Raw genomic sequence first — 19,884 nt, 5'->3', positions numbered from 1 at the left:
TCATGTTCACTATTAGAAATAACAAGACATGCAAAGTTTACTTTCACAGAAGCAGTTTGTTTTAATGAGCTTTCATGTTATGAAAGCGGCCTATCGTCTTCGCCATTTGCACTTCATTGGCCACAGATGCCAAGCAGATAGGGACGGTATTCTCAAGCAATCACATTTAGAGATGCTATTATTACTTTCATGAGACTCTGCATCGGACTTGTTGGCCACAGAAGTATGTGGCCGACAGCGCTCCTGGCACTGTGGGCAGATAGCGAGCTTGGCACACTTCCAAAAACGCCAACAGCCATAGTGCCGATGCCTGTGGTGCCAAGTGCAGAAATAAAGGAAAATCTGATTTCAAGTTTTGATAATAATTACGTACTTCTGTATGAAGCGAACTATCGTCTGCTCACGCTCTGCTGCGGCCGCCCACGTAGGAATTAAACTTTGGCCAACCTGCTTATCGGTGTCATAGCCGTTGGGTCTCGCTAATTTCAACTAGCTTTGAACACTCACAGAGCTTATAGTCTGACCACACGCACGCTTGCCAGCACGTGCCGACTCCTGGCTGCCCCTGGTTAGACTCCTCGGCAGACTTCGCTTCATAATGAGCTACTGAAAGCGCTTCAAAATGTGCAAGTTGTATGTGGCTACTATCCGTAGGTCAAGCTGGTGCAGGACAAAGTCTGTCTGCACTACGTAGCATGGCCAGACTGGAGCATTTCAGCGTGAGCGCACCCTCAAGCCCTGTTGTACACAAAGCAAACACTGCTCATACGCATTACAGTTGCATGTAGCTGCAGTCTAGCATAAATACTGCACCTAGCGTAAATACTGCAGTCACTGACTGACTGAGCACACTGCGGCTCGCTGAGGACAACCACATTTACCGCGTCATAGGCGCCAAAATTGGAAGTACTGGCATCTACGTGAACATTCAAAATCAAATTTGAACTGCGTGCCATGGTTACATTCAGTAGGCAAGGCGTTGTCTGTACGGGCTAGTCTGCCAGAGTTGGGAAATAAAAGATGCAAGCAACAGCAACAGGCTGTGAGGTTTGTCTCGCACCATCTGTCATGTAAAGACAAAACCTATCGTAAAATTTTGGTGTAACAAGCTTTGACATAGATGGCACAGCTAGTGCACAGGTTTCTCACGTTTAAGAACCTCTTACTCGCTCACGCGAGGCCAGGGGTGTGCATATTTTTTTTATTTATTCACAGTTTCCTGCAACGCAAACAAGGTGCCAACAAGGCAAGGCAGATGAGTATATTGGGGAAGGACGCTTAGAGATTTAAAGAAAGGGCTCTTGTCATTGTCGGAAGTGGCAGCAGAGCTTCCTTTGTGCTACCTGCTGTAAGAAAGAATGCAAGGAAAAAATTGGAGGACGCTTAAGCTTTGCCTTCAAGAGTGTAAAGCGCTAGCGTTATCGCACCCCGTTCGCACCGCCCACTCATTCGCTCGGCATGCACGCAAGGGTATTGGGGCATCCTCGCACCGGTCCCCGCACGGCCCCAATGTTCTCAAACGAGACGAAGGGGAGAAGCGGGCGAGTGGTGCGGCACCTGTCGGTGCAGCGCCGTGCATTGCGAGCAGGGAGTCTTCTGTGTTTGCCACAAGATGGCTCTGCGTGTGCGCCAAGCGCAGAAGAAATGTAGCGGAAACGTACTTCGCTACTTGTTTATCTGCGACTTCTGTAATTTACATGCTCATAATTACCAATATGCACCGCAATATAACTTTCAACACCACATTCACTAGAGACGCTTTTGTCCTGCTTTGAACCATCGAACTCATGGCTGAGTGGTAGCGCCTCCATCTCGCACTCTGGAGACCCTGGTTCGATTCCCACCCAGCCCATCTTGCAAGTTGTTTTTATTTATGAATTGCCTTCCGGGATTTTTCGCTCATGGCCAACGCTACCGACGCCGACGACACCGGCTTTTCTGCGACACGAGCTCCTTAACGCTGTTGCGTTAAAATGTTTCTTGTTGCTCTTCAAGGTATCCATGCCAACGTTACTAGAACCACCTCAGTTTCACAGCTCCACTCAAAACATGGGCGCCACGGCGGTCACGAGAATTAGTGGCACTGCAATAAAGTCACGCTACCGGCAGCACTTCCGGTTGCATGCCTTTTCCACTGCGGCTGTGTCCCAAGTGGTGTTTTGTTGCTGCGCTTTTGTTGCATCGTGCAGAAGTTTGTTCAAAGGTTTGAGTATATGGAGCTCGCACTGGTCTGCGGGGGTGTGAAGCTTTGCTTGCATCAAGCATGTAATATGCCAACGTGTTTTGCTGTGGGTTGTCAAGTCGTCAACTAAGTGCCATTTTTAATGCGTAAGCATTCTTTGGCACCCGCCGGGGTTGCTCAGTGGCTGTGGTGTTAGGCTGCTGAGCACGAGGTCACGGGATCAAATCCCGGCCACGGCGGCTGCATTTCGATAGGGACGAAATGGAAAAACACCCGTGTACTTAGATTTAGGTGCACATTAAAGAACCCCAGGTGGTCCAAATTTCTGGAGCCCTCCACTACAGCGTGCCTCATAATCAGAAAGTGGGTTTTGGCATGTAAAACCCCATAATTTAAGCATTCTTTGGCAAGTATCACAGGTCCATCACATGAAAAATGTGATGATACCTTGTATTTGTGCAAAAATATGTAGTTTGCAAAGTTAAGACATTCAATCGTTATGTAATGGGTGTACTGAACAGTTCCGAGGGTAATGTCTGTTCGTAGCCGAGAAGGCAGGTGACGCAGAGCAGGAACAGCTGGTTGCTCGAACGGCTCACACTCGTGCTAAGCACTGGCGATCCGGGTGGCCCACTGGTTGCACAGCAGGCATGGAAGAGACGATCTGGCTGGCCTTCTTCTTGTGCTCTTCTTCCTCATTACAGTTATAATAATGTAAATGTAGTTTATTCGTAGCTTTATAAGCGATAAGAAACAACGTAAAAAAAAAATTGATCTGGGAGAATACCCATAGAGGTATTCTATGCACAGGGGCATTGCCTGGCCAACATAAATATAGGGGTGGGCCAGTGCACAATATGACTTTCTGCAAGGAAATGCATAGTTTATATAAGATGTAAAGAAGCTCTCCATTTGCAGGTGGCGAGATAAACAAGAATTTTTAAAGATATTTTAAACTATTGGGTAGTTATTTTCTTGCTTCTTCACTAATTAGCTATCCTACTTTTGCCCCCCCCCCCCCCCTTGTAATCGATTGTGAACTGCCTTATCTGGCAAACACATCTAGTCACAATTGACGTTAGACTAGCTTCGCGCTATAGCACAGCCGTTGAAAGCGAAGCATACATGTCGCTCTTAGGATTCATGCTGCGCTTGCGAAGCTGTCACTCATAGTGAAAACCATGAACTCTAATTACAAAGGCAGTATAGCCTTTCACTGGAGTAATAAATCGGCTCAGACAAATGAACAGGTGTGCAACACTAAGCTGTCGTTCTGCTGCAGCAGCAGCTTATGCGGCCAACCGGTAGCTGGAAGTGACTGCAGCACCATTAGTTCTCACAACCACCATGTGGGCCACATGCTTGCACTGGTCAATGTGCAGAGCTGTAAAACTGAGTTGGTTCTAGTAACGTTGACCCATGGAACACTACCTCTAGGATTTTTGTGTGTGCTCAATTTGTACTGACAGAGTGAATCACACAGTGGCACATTTCACGTGACATTCGTTTGCTGGCAACATTTTGTATGGAAATTTGCTGAAGTTTGTCTCAGATTTTTCTTCTTTCTCTTTTTTTTTTACGAGTGGTATATTTTTCTTCTCTTTGCTTGTTATGTGGAGACCTTGGTTCACACATGTAATGCATTAAAGATTGCTCATGGCGAATTTACATAACTATAGTCTATCTGCACAGTCCACAGTAGTTCAGCAAGGGATCAGAGGATAACTGTGGCATAGACAAGATTCTTAGCTGTAGCATCTCTGTGCCTTGTTTCCATCTTGGCATCAACCTTATTTACCTGTGGCCAGCAGTGAGTTTGCAAGTGCTGCATTCATCGTGCTCCTACCTGTAGGCATTGATTCGTGCACATTGTGTGCAGGCGCAAAAGAAAAGTTTAATGATACAAAATGCAGAGGTGTCAGCCTGAGGTACATTCCTCTAGCCAGCTGCTCTGCGCTGGGGGAAGGGGAAGAGGGAAAGAAGGAGGGCAGAAAGCATGCCATATGTGATGCATCCTATGCTCACATGGTTATTGCACCATTGCCACATCTTGCATCAGCTTTGTGCATGCACAAGGGGCAGATGGTTGATGGGTGTTAATGTGGACTGATAGATGGCACTGCCAATCGCTGGAATAAATCTAGTGACATCGAAACATCTTGTTTGAACGTTCCTGCATTCAGATGTGTGATTGCTTAATCAACACAATTTGCCTGCATGCATACTTCAAAAACAGTTTTTTTGCGTTATGGTACCGTTTACATTTCGGCTCCAGCCTGAGGCATTCCTCATTCTAACACCTAACACTGCAATCAGGCCAGTTGGTGCAAGTTCATAGTGGCAAACAGCGTGAGCTTGACATGTACGCAGGAACCAACAATCACAAGCACTACTGATTAGCTCCTGATTTAGGGCTCGTGATTGTTTGCTTCTATGTCTCCGTCAAGTTCGATTGCTCATGAGGCAAGGCACAGCATGCCCAAAACATTTTGACTCCCTTGCAGTGTCTGCACACCGGCTGCCTCGGGAGCAGTTGTACCTGCCTACAGTGCCAGCGCAGACCATCAGTGCAAACGTAGCTGAAATTTTGCTGCGGTAAGTGGGATGATTTGACTCAACTGTCTGACTCTTTTGAGGACCCTTTTACTAGGGAAAGGCATCTGTCATTTGCAGTGAATACATCTAAGTGTATAAAATGCCATCTGCTCTAAATGCTGACCCTGTAAAAGATAGTGTTGTTTAAAAAAGATAGCACTGTAGGAAAGTTCAATGTCTCTTGCACCATTTTTAATTTTTAATATCATGATAGAAGGGTGTTGATAGAAAGGACGCCATAGTACACACCCTGAGTAGAGGTGGGAATGAAATTACTCCTACTACGTCATATATCCTATATGGATTTGATTTCCAGTAGCTGGTAGGAATAATGCCCTTGACATTTGTTAGCTTGTTCTTCTGCGTGATCCTCCTTACTGTGTTCATTGCCATCAGTGTCATCGTCCTCATATGATAGAAGACAAAACAGTCATCACCACATCCTCTTTCTTTTTGTTGTTGTTCTAATTAAGCTTGCTTTTCTTCTATTACTGAATTTCACTAAACAAAGTTTCATAAAACAATATCTAACATGAATGGTTTCAGAATCCCCACTAGTATAATCGCCAAATTTTGGTTATTTACCTAACAAGTGCATGCCACAATGTTTCTGACAGCTGCAGCCACGAATGCGTTGCTGAAAAAAGTACAGTACAACTTTGTTGATACCTTCCCCTTATGTACGTCTTCTCGGCGCCAACGCTCACAGTCCCCAACATAAGAAATGACCCAATAAAGTTACGCTCATTGTTTACTGGATCATACGTTCCCAGAAAACAATTTTTCAGCCTCAACGTTCAGTACATCGCCAAACTGCAATTGTATGATATATTTTCCGGCTGCTGGATGTCATGTAAACAAGGAAATGTGCGAGGCATGCACAATCGAGAACGATATATAGGTGCCCACCGCGACAGCTTCACCACAATACTCGCCCGCCCGTCTCGCATGAAAACGCTGGCACGCATTCAGTTTCTCATTTTGGCACCAGCAAATCTTCTCCGGGATTGTTGGGCGCAGCATTCACGGCTATCGCTGCCAATCCTATTGCGATAAGCATCTTCGCCTATCTGTTCAACAGTGCGTGGAGCTGTGAGTAGCGCAGCGCACCCACTGTGGTTGCTTAGTGGCTATGGTGTTGGGCTGCTAAGCACAAGGTCACAGGATCGAATCCCGGCCACGGCGGCCACATTTCGATGGGGGCGAAATATGAAAACACCTGTGTGCTTAGAGCTAGTGCACGTTAAAGAACCCCAGGTGCTCCAAATTTTCAGAGTCCCCCACTACGGCGTGCCTCATAATCAGAAAGTGGTTTTGGCATGTAAAACCCCATAATTTCATTTGTAATTTTAGTAGCATAGCACATACTTTTAGTAAGTGATAACTGAAACTTGCCGCCGTTCCCTGCTCCAGAATGCGATCGTATACGTTTTCCAGCCGCTAGATGCCATGTGAACAAGAAAATGCATGAGGCGTGCGATCAAAAACAATATATAACCGCCCGTCTCATGTGAAAAAGACGGCACGCACAGTTTATTATTCCAGTATTAGCAAATCTATCGCCAATCTATCACCGCAGAACCTATTGCGATAAGCACCTTCACCTATCTGTTTTACAGCGCATGGTGCGTAGTGCCATTGGCAGCGTACTGCACGCTTTTAGAAGGTGATAATCCAGATGCACCTCCGTTCCCTGCTGCAGGTGGTGCGATGCTGGTATCGTGTTTCGCTTCGGTGACATCCGGCATTGCCCACCAGCTCGATTTCTTTTCGGTTTCCGATTGCCCTCTTAAAACACCAAGCAACAGTAAAACAACAAAACATGTCTCGGGCTGTGGAGCACCACTAGCTCGATGAGTGTCGGCATCTCGTGTCGCAATGATCCACGCGACGCTTTGCATTACGGAAATGCAAACAATAGTCAAGTCTGTCTCATTTTTATAGTTACTTTGGATCATACATTTTCCCAGTTAGTACGTATTTTCCAGCATTTTTTTCCAAAACACATGAACGATGTTCTACAGTATTTTCTTTCCATGCTGTGCTGTCTTTATGAATATTGTCCAACTCTGTTAAACCATGTTGTATAATATTTCTTTTTCCAATGTCTTAAATTTAGAGGCTGGTGAATATTCAGTTTTATATATGAATTAAATATTAGACACTACCTATTCAAATTTGTATTAGAAGAATATTCATTCGGTATTTTCAAATATTGAAACTAACCAAATATTTCGCAACAACTGACTGAGTGTTAAAGCCTTGCTACTGTTCTCCGGATGGTAGACAAGGTACTGTAAACAATGATAACTTAAACGACAACAAACATATTGGAAGCACTGTAGAAAAAAAATGGGGGGGTGCAAGGTTTATTTTCGGCTTCGCAGTGAAAGCCTGCATGACAACCTGCAATTTTTGCTTTTAGCCCTATTATTTAATGTTTTTGGCAGTCTGTCTGTAGTGTAGCAGTTTTGTCTTTTACACTACAACCAATGGTGCTATCCTTGCAACAAGCCTTTCAACATATGTCTACGATACACAAGTTCTTCAGAAGCTTTCTTTTATTTTTCCTCTACTTCTGATCTGTTTTTGGCAACCATTTACATTGTGGTTTTCGAAAACTAGTTTTACAGCAGCCAATCATTCTTAGAAAGCTTGTTTGCAACCAGGCTACTGTGAAGTTAAGAGCTTATTTGTTCACTTATAATGATAAGTGATCTTGGGTTTAAAACTTGTGGGGTTCTCACCCGTGCTCTTGGGACAAAGGAACGACAACGCAGTAGTGCAAACAATCACAAGGGCATTTATTGCACCTTTCATAGACTAATCCCTGCTAGCCGAGTTGCTATCTACAAAACATGCCGATGGGCACACAACAAATCGAGGAAGTCCAACTCACCGCGACCGGATAGCGAGCGTATGGGTTCGCCCCATGCTGGACACCAACACCTGGTCATTCGCGTGTATGGTCACGCAAACAGTGGCGCGTTCAAATGATTGTGTTTGTCTATTGCGGTGTATGCCACACGAGGTGGTTTCTCAGAAGCATGGATCGGCGCACGCACGGAGCGTCTGCGCCACCTTCCGACCCGGAGCCAAAGAGGAAAAGCTGTCACTCCCGACCAACCCTGCCATTAGGTGGCACTAGCAGCACCACACTTGCGCCATCTCTCGTAATGCGCTACAAACAGACCAACTACTGCTGGCACTAAGCTATGCAGAGAAGCCGGATAACAAGAGACAAGAGACATGCAGGCAAAACAACATATCAGGGGTCGCGTGAGAGTAGCGCATCCCCATAAATTGAACCTAACTTTCTGTGATAGCTGTCTTTCTTTCCCTTCTTTTTTTTTTCCACTATCCAGTGCAAGTGTGCTACCTATTTATACAGATATAGGTATTGCTGCTCTAAATATACGCGTCTGCATTTCATTATTCGATACTCTATTCAATATTCGATACCTACTATTCATATTGAATTTGTATTTGATAAAGTTGATATTTGCCCACATCTACTTAAATTACTTCGCTCCTGAGAAATAAAAGAGAGAGAAAGTGAAAAGAAAGAAATAAGCTCATGGCAGTTTACTCCTTTATTCTGTCATTGAACTTTTATTTTAAAGCTATAACTTTCTTTAGCTACTTCCCTGTTAGATTAAAGTACATGTTAAAGAGCCCTTGTTAGTCAAAATCAACCCTTTCCCTGCCTCGAAAAAAGAAAATTTTGCCGAATTTACTGGAATTTTTTTTCCACTCAGTTTGTAGAGTTTTTCTTTCTGAATAAAACAGCACCATTATGTCAATTCGATCAGGTTCCTTCATTTCACAAATTGCCTAAAAGGATAGTTTGAAAAAGGCTTCACTGTGTGACCCTAGTGTCTTGCAAAAAGCATTTTGTAGGGCTCGATACTTTATGAAAAAAGAGAATACGAAAAAAAAAATTTATCCTAAACCATGCAAAAACATGCACATGAATAGTGGCTACTTTTCCCCAGGCCGTTAGTAGGCCGTCTTTGTTTGGTAGAATCATGGGCAGCCGCAAGATCCTCCGGTCCATTTACAGAATTGTTGTCATCAGACTCCTCAGATGAGAACACAGCACTTCCTGTTCGGTGCAAAACTCTATAGAGCTGTCGACTAATCAGGAGACTTCAAAATACTTAATTTTATTCGCGCTTTCATTACCTCATTTCGAGGAGGCAGCCATGCTTTACGCGAGGGTGTCAGAAACGTCAGTTTAATGAAAGGAGACACACAAATGGCACAACAAAGACAAGTGTGGCCATCTAGTGTCAGGAATTGCAACTAGATGCAATAGGACAAGTATCGTCGTCATAGGTTCATTGTGTGACAAATTTTTGTTTATGACGACTATAGTCATCATTAGTTAGATTGGTACAAAATTTCATGACCACTATACTTGTCAACTGGCAGTAAAGGGTTAATCCGGAATCTCTCGCTACGGCATGCCTTATAATGAGATCGTGGTTTTGGCATGTAAAACCCCATAAATAAATTAGCTACTTCCCAGCATTTTCGGGGTCAGCATATTGCGATCTTAACATGGTAGAGGGTAACAAGAATAAGTGGGAGGAGAGCAAAGAGGGGAACTGGAAATGCAGAGGAGGGAGGAAGGCACGGGATTCATTGATGCAGGCGGGGATGTTAGGCACATCACGTGTAGCTCACTCCATTGGTAACTCTTAAAGGGACACTAAAGGCAAATGCTAAGTCAAGCTAAGGAACTATAGGTTAGTGTTCGAGAATGTCTAAGGCACCTATATTATTGCGAACAGAGCTTCAGTATTTGAGGAATTGAGGTCAATGCAGGGACACGATTAGACTCCTTTGGGACATTCAAGTACTCGCCCAATGACAAAGGCACTCCTCAATATAATTCTGTTACTAGTACTCCACAACTCGTACTAAAAAGGGTCATTGTATTGTATTATAAGATAAAAGAAAGTGCTACTCCTCCAGTTCTGTTTGATATTTAGAAAAGGGAATTCGTTGTCGTTACCCTTGACGCGGGCGTCAAAAGGTTCCATTTTCTTCATGCTGTGCCGCATGCTGTTTTGCATTTCAGTAGTTTCGTTGTTGCATAGTGCTGCACTGGTATTGCTGGCTCCCGAAACTCGCACAAACTGCAAGTAGCAGAGAATGCCGCATTTGTGTGATGTCGTGGAATTCCTGAGCAGTACATACCATTGACCAAGGGCAGCTGCAGCAGCGAATAAAACACTCTGTCATGGCTTTGTTTCTCCATGGCTTCACACGTTTGCGTTTCGTGAAGGAAACCGTAGCGCCGTCTGTCAGGTGCCGTTTTAAGGAATGCGTGCCTTTCTGATGTAATTTTCTTGTAAAGTCTTTTCTTGACATGAAACAAGCACTGCGAGGTTTCTCGAATGGTATTTTAACAGTACATGTTGACTTAGTATTTGCCTTTAGTGTCCCTTTAAAGATTTCTGTTACACACTCACAACTATCCTGTGAATTTTTCTTTTTAATGCAGTTAGCATTCTTAGGGAACTTCACGGGACTTTCTATGTAATTGCACCTACTAGCTTGGGCCACTGGGTAGTCCATTGTCTAATGAGTACAGAATCGGGCTGCTGTGCTGAGGGAACAGGGTTTCAAACCAGCTGCCAGACCAACTTGAATCACTGGGTCTGTGGCACTCTTCAGTTAACCTCTTTCACGCTAACTTGGCCTAATGGGTATGTGCCGCTTTCATCATCATCATCATCATCATCATCAGCCTAGTTACGCCCACTGCAGGGCAAAGGCCTCTCCCATACTTCTCCAGCTACCCCGGTCATGTACTAATTGTGGCCATGTTGTCCCTGCAAACGTCTTAATGTCATCCGCCCACCTAACTTTCTGCCGCCCCCTACTACGCTTCCCTTCCCTTGGAATCCAGTCCGTAACCCTTAATGACCATCGGTTATCTTCCCTCCTCATTACATGTCCGGCCCATGCCCATTTCTTTTTCTTGATTTCAACTAAGATGTCATTTACCCGCGTTTGTTCCCTCACCCAATCTGCTCTTTTCTTATCCCTTAACGTTACACCTATCATTCTTCTTTCCATAGCTCGTTGCGTCGTCCTCAATTTCAGCAGAACCCTTTTCGTAAGCCTCCAGGTTTCTGCCCCGTACGTGAGTACTGGTAAGACACAGCTGTTATACACTTTCCTCTTGAGGGATAGCGGCAACCTGCTGTTCATGATTTGAGAATGCCTGCCAAACGCACCCCAGCCCATTCTTATTCTTCTGGTTATTTCAGTCTCATGATCCGGGTCCGTGGTCACTACCTGCCCTAAGTAGATGTATTCCCTTACCACTTCCAGTGCCTCGCTACCTATCGTAAACTGCTGTTCTCTTCCGAGACTGTTAAACATTACTTTAGCTTTCTGAAGATTAATTTTCAGACCCACCCTTCTGCTTTGCCTCTCCAGGTCAGTGAGCATGCATTGCAATTGGTCTCCTGAGTTACTAAGCAAGGCAATATCATCAGCGAAACGCAAGTTGCTAAGGTATTCTCCATCAACTTTTATCCCCAATTCTTCCCACTCCAGGTCTCTGAATACCTCCTTTAAACATGCTGTGAATAGCATTGGAGATATCGTATCTCCCTGTCTGACGCCTTTCTTTAATGGGATTTTGTTGCTTTCTTTGTGGAGGATTACGGTGGCTGTGGAACCGCTATAGATATCTTCCAGTATCTTTACATATGGCTCATCTACACCCTGATTCCATAGTGCCTTCATGACTGCTGAGGTTTCGACTGAATCAAATGCTTTTTCGTAATCAATGAAGGCTATATATAAGGGTTGGTTATATTCCGCACATTTCTCTATCACCTGATTGATAGTGTGAATATGGTCTATTGTTGAGTAGCCTTTACGGAATCCTGCCTGGTCCTTTGGTTGAAAGAAGTCTAAGGTATTCCCGATTCTATTTGCGATTACCTTAGTAAATACTTTGTAGGCAACGGACAGTAAGCTGATCGGTCTATAATTTTTCAAGTCCTTGGCGTCCCCTTTCTTATGGATTAGGATTATGTTAGCGTTCTTCCAAGATTCCGGTACGTTTGAGGTCATGAGGCATTGTGTATATAGGGCGGCCAATCTTTCTAGGACAGTGTTCCCACCATCCTTCAACAAATCTGCTGTTACCTGATCCTCCCCAGCTGCCTTCCCCCTTTGCATAGCTCCCAAGGCGTTCTTTACCTCTTCCGGTGTTACTTGTGGGATTTCAAGTTCCTCTAGCCTATTCTCTCTCACCTTATCGTCATGGGTGTTACTGGTACTGTATAAATCTCTATAAAACTCTTCAGCCACTTGAACTATCTCATCCATATTAGTAACGATATTGCCGGCTTTGTCTCTTAACGCACACATGTGATTCTTGCCTATTCCTAGTTTCTTCTTCACTGCTTTTAGGTTTCCTCCGTTCCTGAGAGCCTGTTCAATTCTATCCATACTATAGGTCCTTATGTCCGCTGTCTTACGCTTGTTGATTAACTTAGAAAGTTCTGCCAGCTCTATTCTAGCTGTAGGGTTAGAGGCTTTCATACATTGGCGTTTCTTGATCAGATCTTTCGTCTCCTGCGATAGCTTACTGGTTTCCTGTTTAACGGCGTTACCACCAACTTGTATTGCACACTCCTTAATGATGCCCATAAGATTGTCGTTCATATCTTCAACACTAAGGTCCTCTTCTTGAGTTAAGGCCGAATACGTGTTCTGTAGCTTGATCTAGAATTCCCTTATTTTTCCTCTTACCGCGAACTCATTGATTGGCTTCTTATGTACCAGTTTCTTCCGTTCCCTCCTCAAGTCAAGGCTAATTCGAGTTCTTACCATCCTATGGTCACTGCAGCGCACCTTGCCGAGCACGTCTACATCTTGTATGATGCCAGGGTTCGCGCAGAGTATGAAGTCTATTTCATTTCTAGTCTTAATGACACAAAAATAAGAAGTTTCTCTGGTGCTGGGTGGTATCGAACTCTCGTCATATTCAGACAATCTTGTCTGAATATATATTCACACCCACCCCACACATGGGCTTCGTGGCAGTGCCACTAGACGGTGCCGTGTTTTCGGTGGGAAGTGCAAGAGGAACCCGGCTGGTATACATAAAGGGTCTCTGCAGCGGCATTAGTGTGTTGCTACATTGCTTCAGTGCTAATCGCATGATGTGATGTGGGCCCTGCCAAAATTCAAAATATATATATATATATATATATATATATATATATATATATATATATATATATATATATATATATATATATTTTAAACCCAGTGTCGCCAAACTTTTTGCAGGCACATGGGGGGACCACCAGTCACTGCGCAGATGCAGGGCTCCTTGGCTGGTGAGAGTGGTGCTGCCCTTGGCGCTGGGCCAGGCCCTGTTGAGGTCGAGCTGCAGTTGCACAACATGCTGCGAAACCATTCTGTGTTTGACCTGGTTGGGTACGTGCGCGGACTCGTCGAGCCCGATCGCTACGTGCTGGTGGGTGCTGGCCGCGATGCGTGGGGTGACTCGGACATTGGCAGCACGGCCCTGCTGCTCGAACTGAGCGCAGCCTTTGGAAAGCTCCTCCAGGAAGGTGAATGCCCTCTAACTATCGTGGTTTTTAGAAGGAAGCTTCATGTTAGGAGCTCTTATATTGATACATGAGAAAGGAGTAGTTGTGTCACTTGACATCCACTGAACTGATTTTGGGGAGGTTTGTTGCATTACCAAGAAGTGAGAATCTACCGACTGTTGGATGAAACATTCCAATTTAGTGAACCAATTTTATATACACCCGCCATAGTTGCTCAGTGGCTATGGTGTTGGGTTGCTGAGCACGAGGTCGCGGCATGGAATCCCGGCCATGGCGGCCGCATTTCGATGGAGGCAAAATGCGAAAACACCCGTGTACTTAGATTTAGGTGCACGTTAAAGAACCCCAGGTGGTAGAACTTTCCGGAGTCCCCCACTACGGTGTGCCTCATAATCAGAAAGTGGTTTTGGCACGTAAAAACCAAATTAATGAAATAATTAATTAATAACAATTTTATATACAGTAATTGCCAAAAATATGTGGGAAGAGAAAGGAAGCCTCTAGTTTACATCTCTATAACTTGGCAATGATAAAGAATATCGTAATTCTGTAAACTGCATTAATTTTTACATCAGTGCAAGCAAAACTGGTGTGTTATGCACTGCTCTCAAAGACTTGACTTATTTGGGTTTAATACTTTTGTAAAGCTTGCATAAACAGTGTGACGATTGCATGTAGGTCACTAACTATGACATGACATTTGTCCACGTTAGATGACCCAGTGGATAAAGCTTACAGAATTGTAACCTTTATTCTTGGTTCAATGTAACAAAACTGTATATTTTGGGTATTCGTTTCTTTCTTTCTTTTTTTCTTTTTTTTTTAGTTTGCAATTATTCCGTAATTTCTGTAAAAAAATATAAATTCTGCTTTTAATAGCCAGTACAATTTAGCTTTCTCTATTAAATGCTGCAAATTTCATTTAAACAGTTAAGCAGCTTTACAAGGACTTATGCACTTATGAATATGCACTAAAATTGAATACTTCACTGATGCCTTCGGTGGAAAAATGCAGGCTGGCGACCTCGCCGCACTGTCATCTTCTGCAGCTGGGGTGCGGAAGAATTCCAGTCCGTGGGTGTCGTCGAGTGGCTTGAGGTAGGAAATTCTGGTGGTTCATTCATTTTCTGTGATAATATTATTGCCACGAGCACAGTAGAATTAAATTAATTTGACTCCTGTTAATTCAAATCTTAGGCTAATTCGCTCGTACCAACAGGTCCCGGCCAGCGACCGTTCATTTTAATGTGAATAGCATTCTTGACATTGTCAGACCAGTTTTCTTTCCGGCTATCTATCTACCATTTTTGTTGGTCAATCCTGAATGGGGTGTAGCAAAAGATATTAGGCCTGTTCTGAAGGTGTCTCAGTCTAAAAATGTTGGCCTAACTTCGTTTGCAGTGCTCTTCTATTAAAAAAAAGAATAATAAGTAAATAAAGAATGCTTTAAAATTTCTTCAAATTCATTTTCCATAAAAAGAATGCTATTTCTATACTTGGATATTCATTGTAGATGAATTTCCACCCAAATTTTGGGGGCGCAAGGCATTAATTATCTTGATCCTGAAATTGTCCCTCACCGGATAATTCAACCTCGAATGATCCGACTGAGAATGAGGAAAGTGCACACTAAATGTAAATAAATTTACCCTCTGTAAATTTGCAGATTTCAATCTTTTCCAATTGCCAGAATTGGAGGCACTCTAAATTGTCCCTTTTATAAAATTCGGTGTGTGTTAGATATGGGTCGACATTGTTTTCTGCTTCAAGCCCATAGAAGATATGTGCAAAAGGGGTTCATTAGAATCTCATAAATATTGCCCAATGAAGCAGTGGTATGTTCACTGGTAGGAAGCACAGCCAGCAGGTAGTATTCTTGTGTGAAGAAAGAGATGTCAGCTTTGTTTATTGAGCAAATGTCATTAGTACCTGTGTAGTGTGTGGTGTGATGGCGTGCCTCGTGTCTCCAGGAGAACCTCAAGCTGCTCCATGGCCGTGTGGTGGCCTACATTGACCTTGGCCAACCTGTGCTTGGGTCCACTTCGCTAAGTGTGGCGGCCTCCCCTCTCCTCTACCATGCAGTCTTCAATGCCACCCGGCAGGTGAGGAGGCACATGGTTGACTCTCCTGCAAAGAGGGACTGAGGTTGCTGTAAGAGCAGTGTGGTAGAAAGACGCTAAAAGAGAAACCCCAAAGCAGTTCAGCTCTTTCCACTTTGTGCTATTTTCCTGAATTCTGACCAAAAATTGCCAAACTATATGTTGGCAACCCTAGTTGCCAACACGTGTTGCCTCCTCAGAAAGCATAAATTTTCTTTCGATAAATTATGTGCTGCCATCTACCAAAATCCAGACTAAGCCCCAAGACAAGGCTAGGCTCATCCATGGCATTGCTAGACAATGCAAAGTACTGCTTACCTGGCTCATCTTTGGCTGTTTATTTTACCCAATATCCATGGACGAACCCAGCTCCTCCAAGGCACAGGAGGGGTGAAGTATTCTTTCAAAACTTTATTTTCATTAAATTTGCACTAGGCGATTGTTTAGTACAAGAAAAAATGTTAAACCTATAGTTTGGGAATTTCACATCTGAACACCAGTGCCAGTATTTCAGTGTGACATCAGATTTTAAAGTAGTTTCTCTAATTTTGTGCATTGAGCCACAGTAAAAGATATTAATATGTGCAAAGTTTGGTCCTTTGCTCCTTCAGAATACAAAGTAGTCTATCTTTACTGACCAAAAATGAACCAGGCCCAAGCAGATGCCGTCAAAATCCATAACCTCACAGCAAAGTGCAGGAAATTCAAGGTTGTGTAGCCTTGAATTGAATAATTCTGTAAACTCGTAAATACATGCAACCTTACATGCTTATTTCGAAAGTTAGGTCATTTTCTTAAAATTTCATTTGGTTCTTATTTTACACTCCTACTGCAGATGCTCAGTAACTATGGCATTGTGCTGAGGACCATGAGGTTGGAGGTTTGATTTGCCAGTTGTGGCAGAACACAAAAGCGCTTGTGTACCATGCTTTGAGTGAACATTGAACACTCAGGTGGTAAGAATTAACCTGGGGTCCTCCACTACAGTGTCCGTTATAGCGCGCTGTGCAGCATCTGTGCATTAAAGCCCACAATTTTAAAGCATTATACAAATTTTATTTACCTCACTTTCTGGAAAGCTTTGCAAAGGTTTAGTTCCTCTGATTTTGCCAAGGTGTATCAATGGCTTCTGCATGATTTTAAGATATCCAGTAAGACCAACCTTATTGTTCTGTATATCATAGTATGAGCGTTTGGAGACTTCGTAGTTGGCACCTAGAAGAGTTATTCTCAGTGACTCTCCTTGTGCATGGTGCGTGCAGGTGCCAGCTGGCGGTGACGGCTCACGCAGCGTATACGAGCAGTGGGTGGCCACCTTCCCCAAGCACCGCAATGCTTCGCGACTCCTGTTCCCTCCTCCGAGTGGCTCTTCTGCGGCACCCCCTGTGCTCCTTGAGGAAGGAGAGGAGTGGGACTCCTTCAGTGTGGAGCCCCTGGACCTGCTGACCAACTACAGACAGGCCGCCATGCTTCCTGTGCGACCAGCGTGAGTGCACCTCACTTACATAAGGACTCGGAAAACTTGTGCAGCATCAAGGCCTCTAGGGGTAACGAAGGAAACCCTCATGTATGACCATCAAAGGCTGACTGCACCGAAATTTTACTTTGGCTAAATTCGTTATAAATGAGTAGCATATACCACTGAAGCTATCTTGGCAGAGCCACAGCACTGCGAATTGCATAATTTTTCTATTAGTAGCCTCTAAACAGCACCTAAGCAGACAATGCATGCACCCGGTGGTTAGCGGCTACGACGTTAGTGCCAGCACACCTCCTTCGCAGCTTTAAAGCGAAGCTTTCTTGTCTAGTTCCAGGCACTCTTTCGTTGGCCTCTAATGCCAAACGCGTTAAGCAGAATGACGCCATCTAGGAGCTATGCAGCGAAGAAGTATTTTATGAGTTTACTGTTTCAAGCACGGAGGAAAAAAGGCATAGGAGAGGCCCCGGCTAGCCCAGATCTGTTGAGTGTGTGGTAGAAGTAACGTGGTGTTTTTCGCAAAGGAACACTGGGGCTGTTGTGCCAAACATCAACATTGCCATAGCAGCCGTACTCCTGAAGCTCTCACTGCTGCTTTTGGCCTCTGAAAAAGTGAGATAAGATTTTTCAGCCCATGTCTTTCTCGCAGCACATTCTGTTTGAGAGACAAACTGACTTTGCAATGGGCTGTGTAAGCTTGAAAGTTGTGTTTTGAGTATGTGAGTGTCAGCCAGCAACAGACACGCTTACGTAATTACGACACTGGTCTGTGTTGTCTTCAACGTGCCACGGAAAAACACAGGAGCATGTCTGCTTCACTAAATCTGTTACAGAAGTTTTGTAGGCTTTGTTCTGACGTGCATCAGCAGCACGCACTTCAGGTGGCTCATAGCAGTGCAAGCTCAAAGCTCGCGCCTATCTGCTCTGGCGAGCTGATTGGAGGTGCAAAGGAAGATAGCACACCAAGATGGCTGCACTTCCGGCTTCAAAGACGTGACTTCATGGCCTCTCCTATTTTGTTTCCTTTCTCCATGTGCTTTCATACCATAATTACTAAAGGGAACTGTGGTGCTAGTGTCTATGGAAGTTGCAAGCAGGGTAATCCGGCCAGCATGGGGATGATGGTTAGTACATCGATTTGCCTAAACTTCATCCTTTTGGCTTTGAACGGCCTTGTGACTTGGCAAACTCGTGATCTTCAACAATGTACAGTGTTATAAATAATTAAATAAACATGAATAAAATTGTCTAACGGAACGATGCGAACACGGGGAGCACACAAGTCTGATATTGAAACGATTACACCACAGAACCATGCATTGACAAGCGGCATAGAACACCCTTACTCAAGGGCAGGCCAGCGCATTGAGACACTTGGCACGTTTCTATCTGCAGTTGCACTAGAAGAAACCAACATATTAGAAACACCACGAGTGCAACACGATACTACGGAAGCCACTGAAAACTTACGCACACGCGCGCACACTCACACGCACACACAGTGTCTACCTCGTTCTAAGTTCTAAGTATCTCCACGCAGCCGGTGTCATTATCAATGTTATGAAGCTTGATCCAGCCAGCACAAACAAACGACAGTGCTGCGGCGATGCGAACTGGTGCAGGCGGCGCAAGGTGCATTGATAATGCAAGCAAAGTACCGCAGGTGGCGGTGCCTGGTGTGCTGATGATGTTCCGATCGTTATAAGCTGTTATCGCTCATTAGCAGCCTTATCCAGCTGCATCTAACTATTATGAACTGTGATCAAATGTACACTGGCCGGCGCCTGCGTATATGGCATGGCTGCATGGACCATATCTTGAAAGCAATGTGTGCTTTTAGTCAGCCGACTCGTTGCGGCACCCTGCGGCAGCCCTGGTATCTATGCTAGGCAGCAGGCCGGAGCTACGTGCAACTGCAGTGCGTATGTGCAGCATTTGTTTCGTGCGCGACAGGGCTCGAGTGCACAAACCAGCTTGACCAACAGGTCAATGGCTAAACACCGCTATCAATAGATAAATACAAAGTGAAGTCTGCCAAGGCGTCTAACCAGGAGTGGTCAGGAGGGAGTGCGTACTGGCAAGTGGGCTTAAGGTCTGACCTTAAGTTTCGCGTAGTTCAAGGCTAGTCGATTGTTCAAAAGTACTAGTCGAAATTAGCAAGACCAGGCGACTATGACGCCGATAAGCAGGATGGCCAAAGTTTAATTCCTATGCGGGTGGTGTTCACACACAGCCCGCAAGTATCAAAGAGGGTGTATGACTTTCAGTTGGGAGTACAGATTTGTGTGTCCCATCCATCTCATTGTCCTGAGTTTTTTTTTTATGCCATTTACAAATAAGCTGATCCCTGCTGTATTCGGTGTGGAATGCTGCCAAACAGTGCAGCAGTACACCACAATAACCCACTGACATGCTCTTTTGCAGAGTGCGGGCTATGGATGTCGAAGGCAGCTATGCGGCCTTCTTCTCCCAGGCAGGCATTCCAGTGGTGCAGATGAGCTACGTAGACGACATCCTTCAGAAGGTGAGTGGCCGATGGTGAGGAAGCACCACCGCATTGCCTGATCTTGGCAAGCTTTATGGCACTCATTACTCATTATAAGCCGTTATCGCTCATTAGGCCTTATCAATCCATGTCTAACCATTATGACCCGTGATCAAGCGTACACCGGCGGTGCCTGCGTATATGGCATGGCGGCGCGGACCGTATCTTGAAAATGATCTGTGATGCGGACAGAGAGTGCCGACTGCTAATAGCTCTGCGCGCTGCGTTTCCGCTGCTACGCGCTGAAGAGAGAAGCGTGGGCCCACATATTGAAAGCGATCTGTGAAAAGGGCAGGGTGTGGCTTGTGCCAAAAGCTTCATGAGCGCTGTGTTCTCGCCGCCTCGTTAGCGTTGAAGCGACAGGCAGCGTG

At 44.6% G+C, this 19,884-nt stretch overlaps 1 protein-coding gene across 2 annotated transcripts in view; it reads left to right on the top strand.

Annotated features, from left to right (window-relative positions):
- Positions 1-19,884, top strand: part of LOC126545132 (putative N-acetylated-alpha-linked acidic dipeptidase) — a 58,529-nt gene that overhangs the window by 9,789 nt on the left and 28,856 nt on the right. For both annotated transcript variants that reach the window (XM_055078257.2, XM_055078256.2), the window contains exons 4-9: positions 4,687-4,777; positions 13,106-13,392; positions 14,408-14,490; positions 15,363-15,494; positions 16,754-16,977; positions 19,393-19,492. In XM_055078257.2, coding sequence (XP_054934232.1) covers positions 4,687-4,777; positions 13,106-13,392; positions 14,408-14,490; positions 15,363-15,494; positions 16,754-16,977; positions 19,393-19,492 — 917 coding nt within the window. The remainder of the gene's footprint in view (positions 1-4,686; positions 4,778-13,105; positions 13,393-14,407; positions 14,491-15,362; positions 15,495-16,753; positions 16,978-19,392; positions 19,493-19,884) is intronic.

Source organism: Dermacentor andersoni, chromosome 10 (assembly GCF_023375885.2).
Source record: "Dermacentor andersoni chromosome 10, qqDerAnde1_hic_scaffold, whole genome shotgun sequence".
NCBI lineage: Eukaryota > Metazoa > Arthropoda > Arachnida > Ixodida > Ixodidae > Dermacentor > Dermacentor andersoni.
This window is presented reverse-complemented; position numbering and strand designations above follow the sequence as displayed.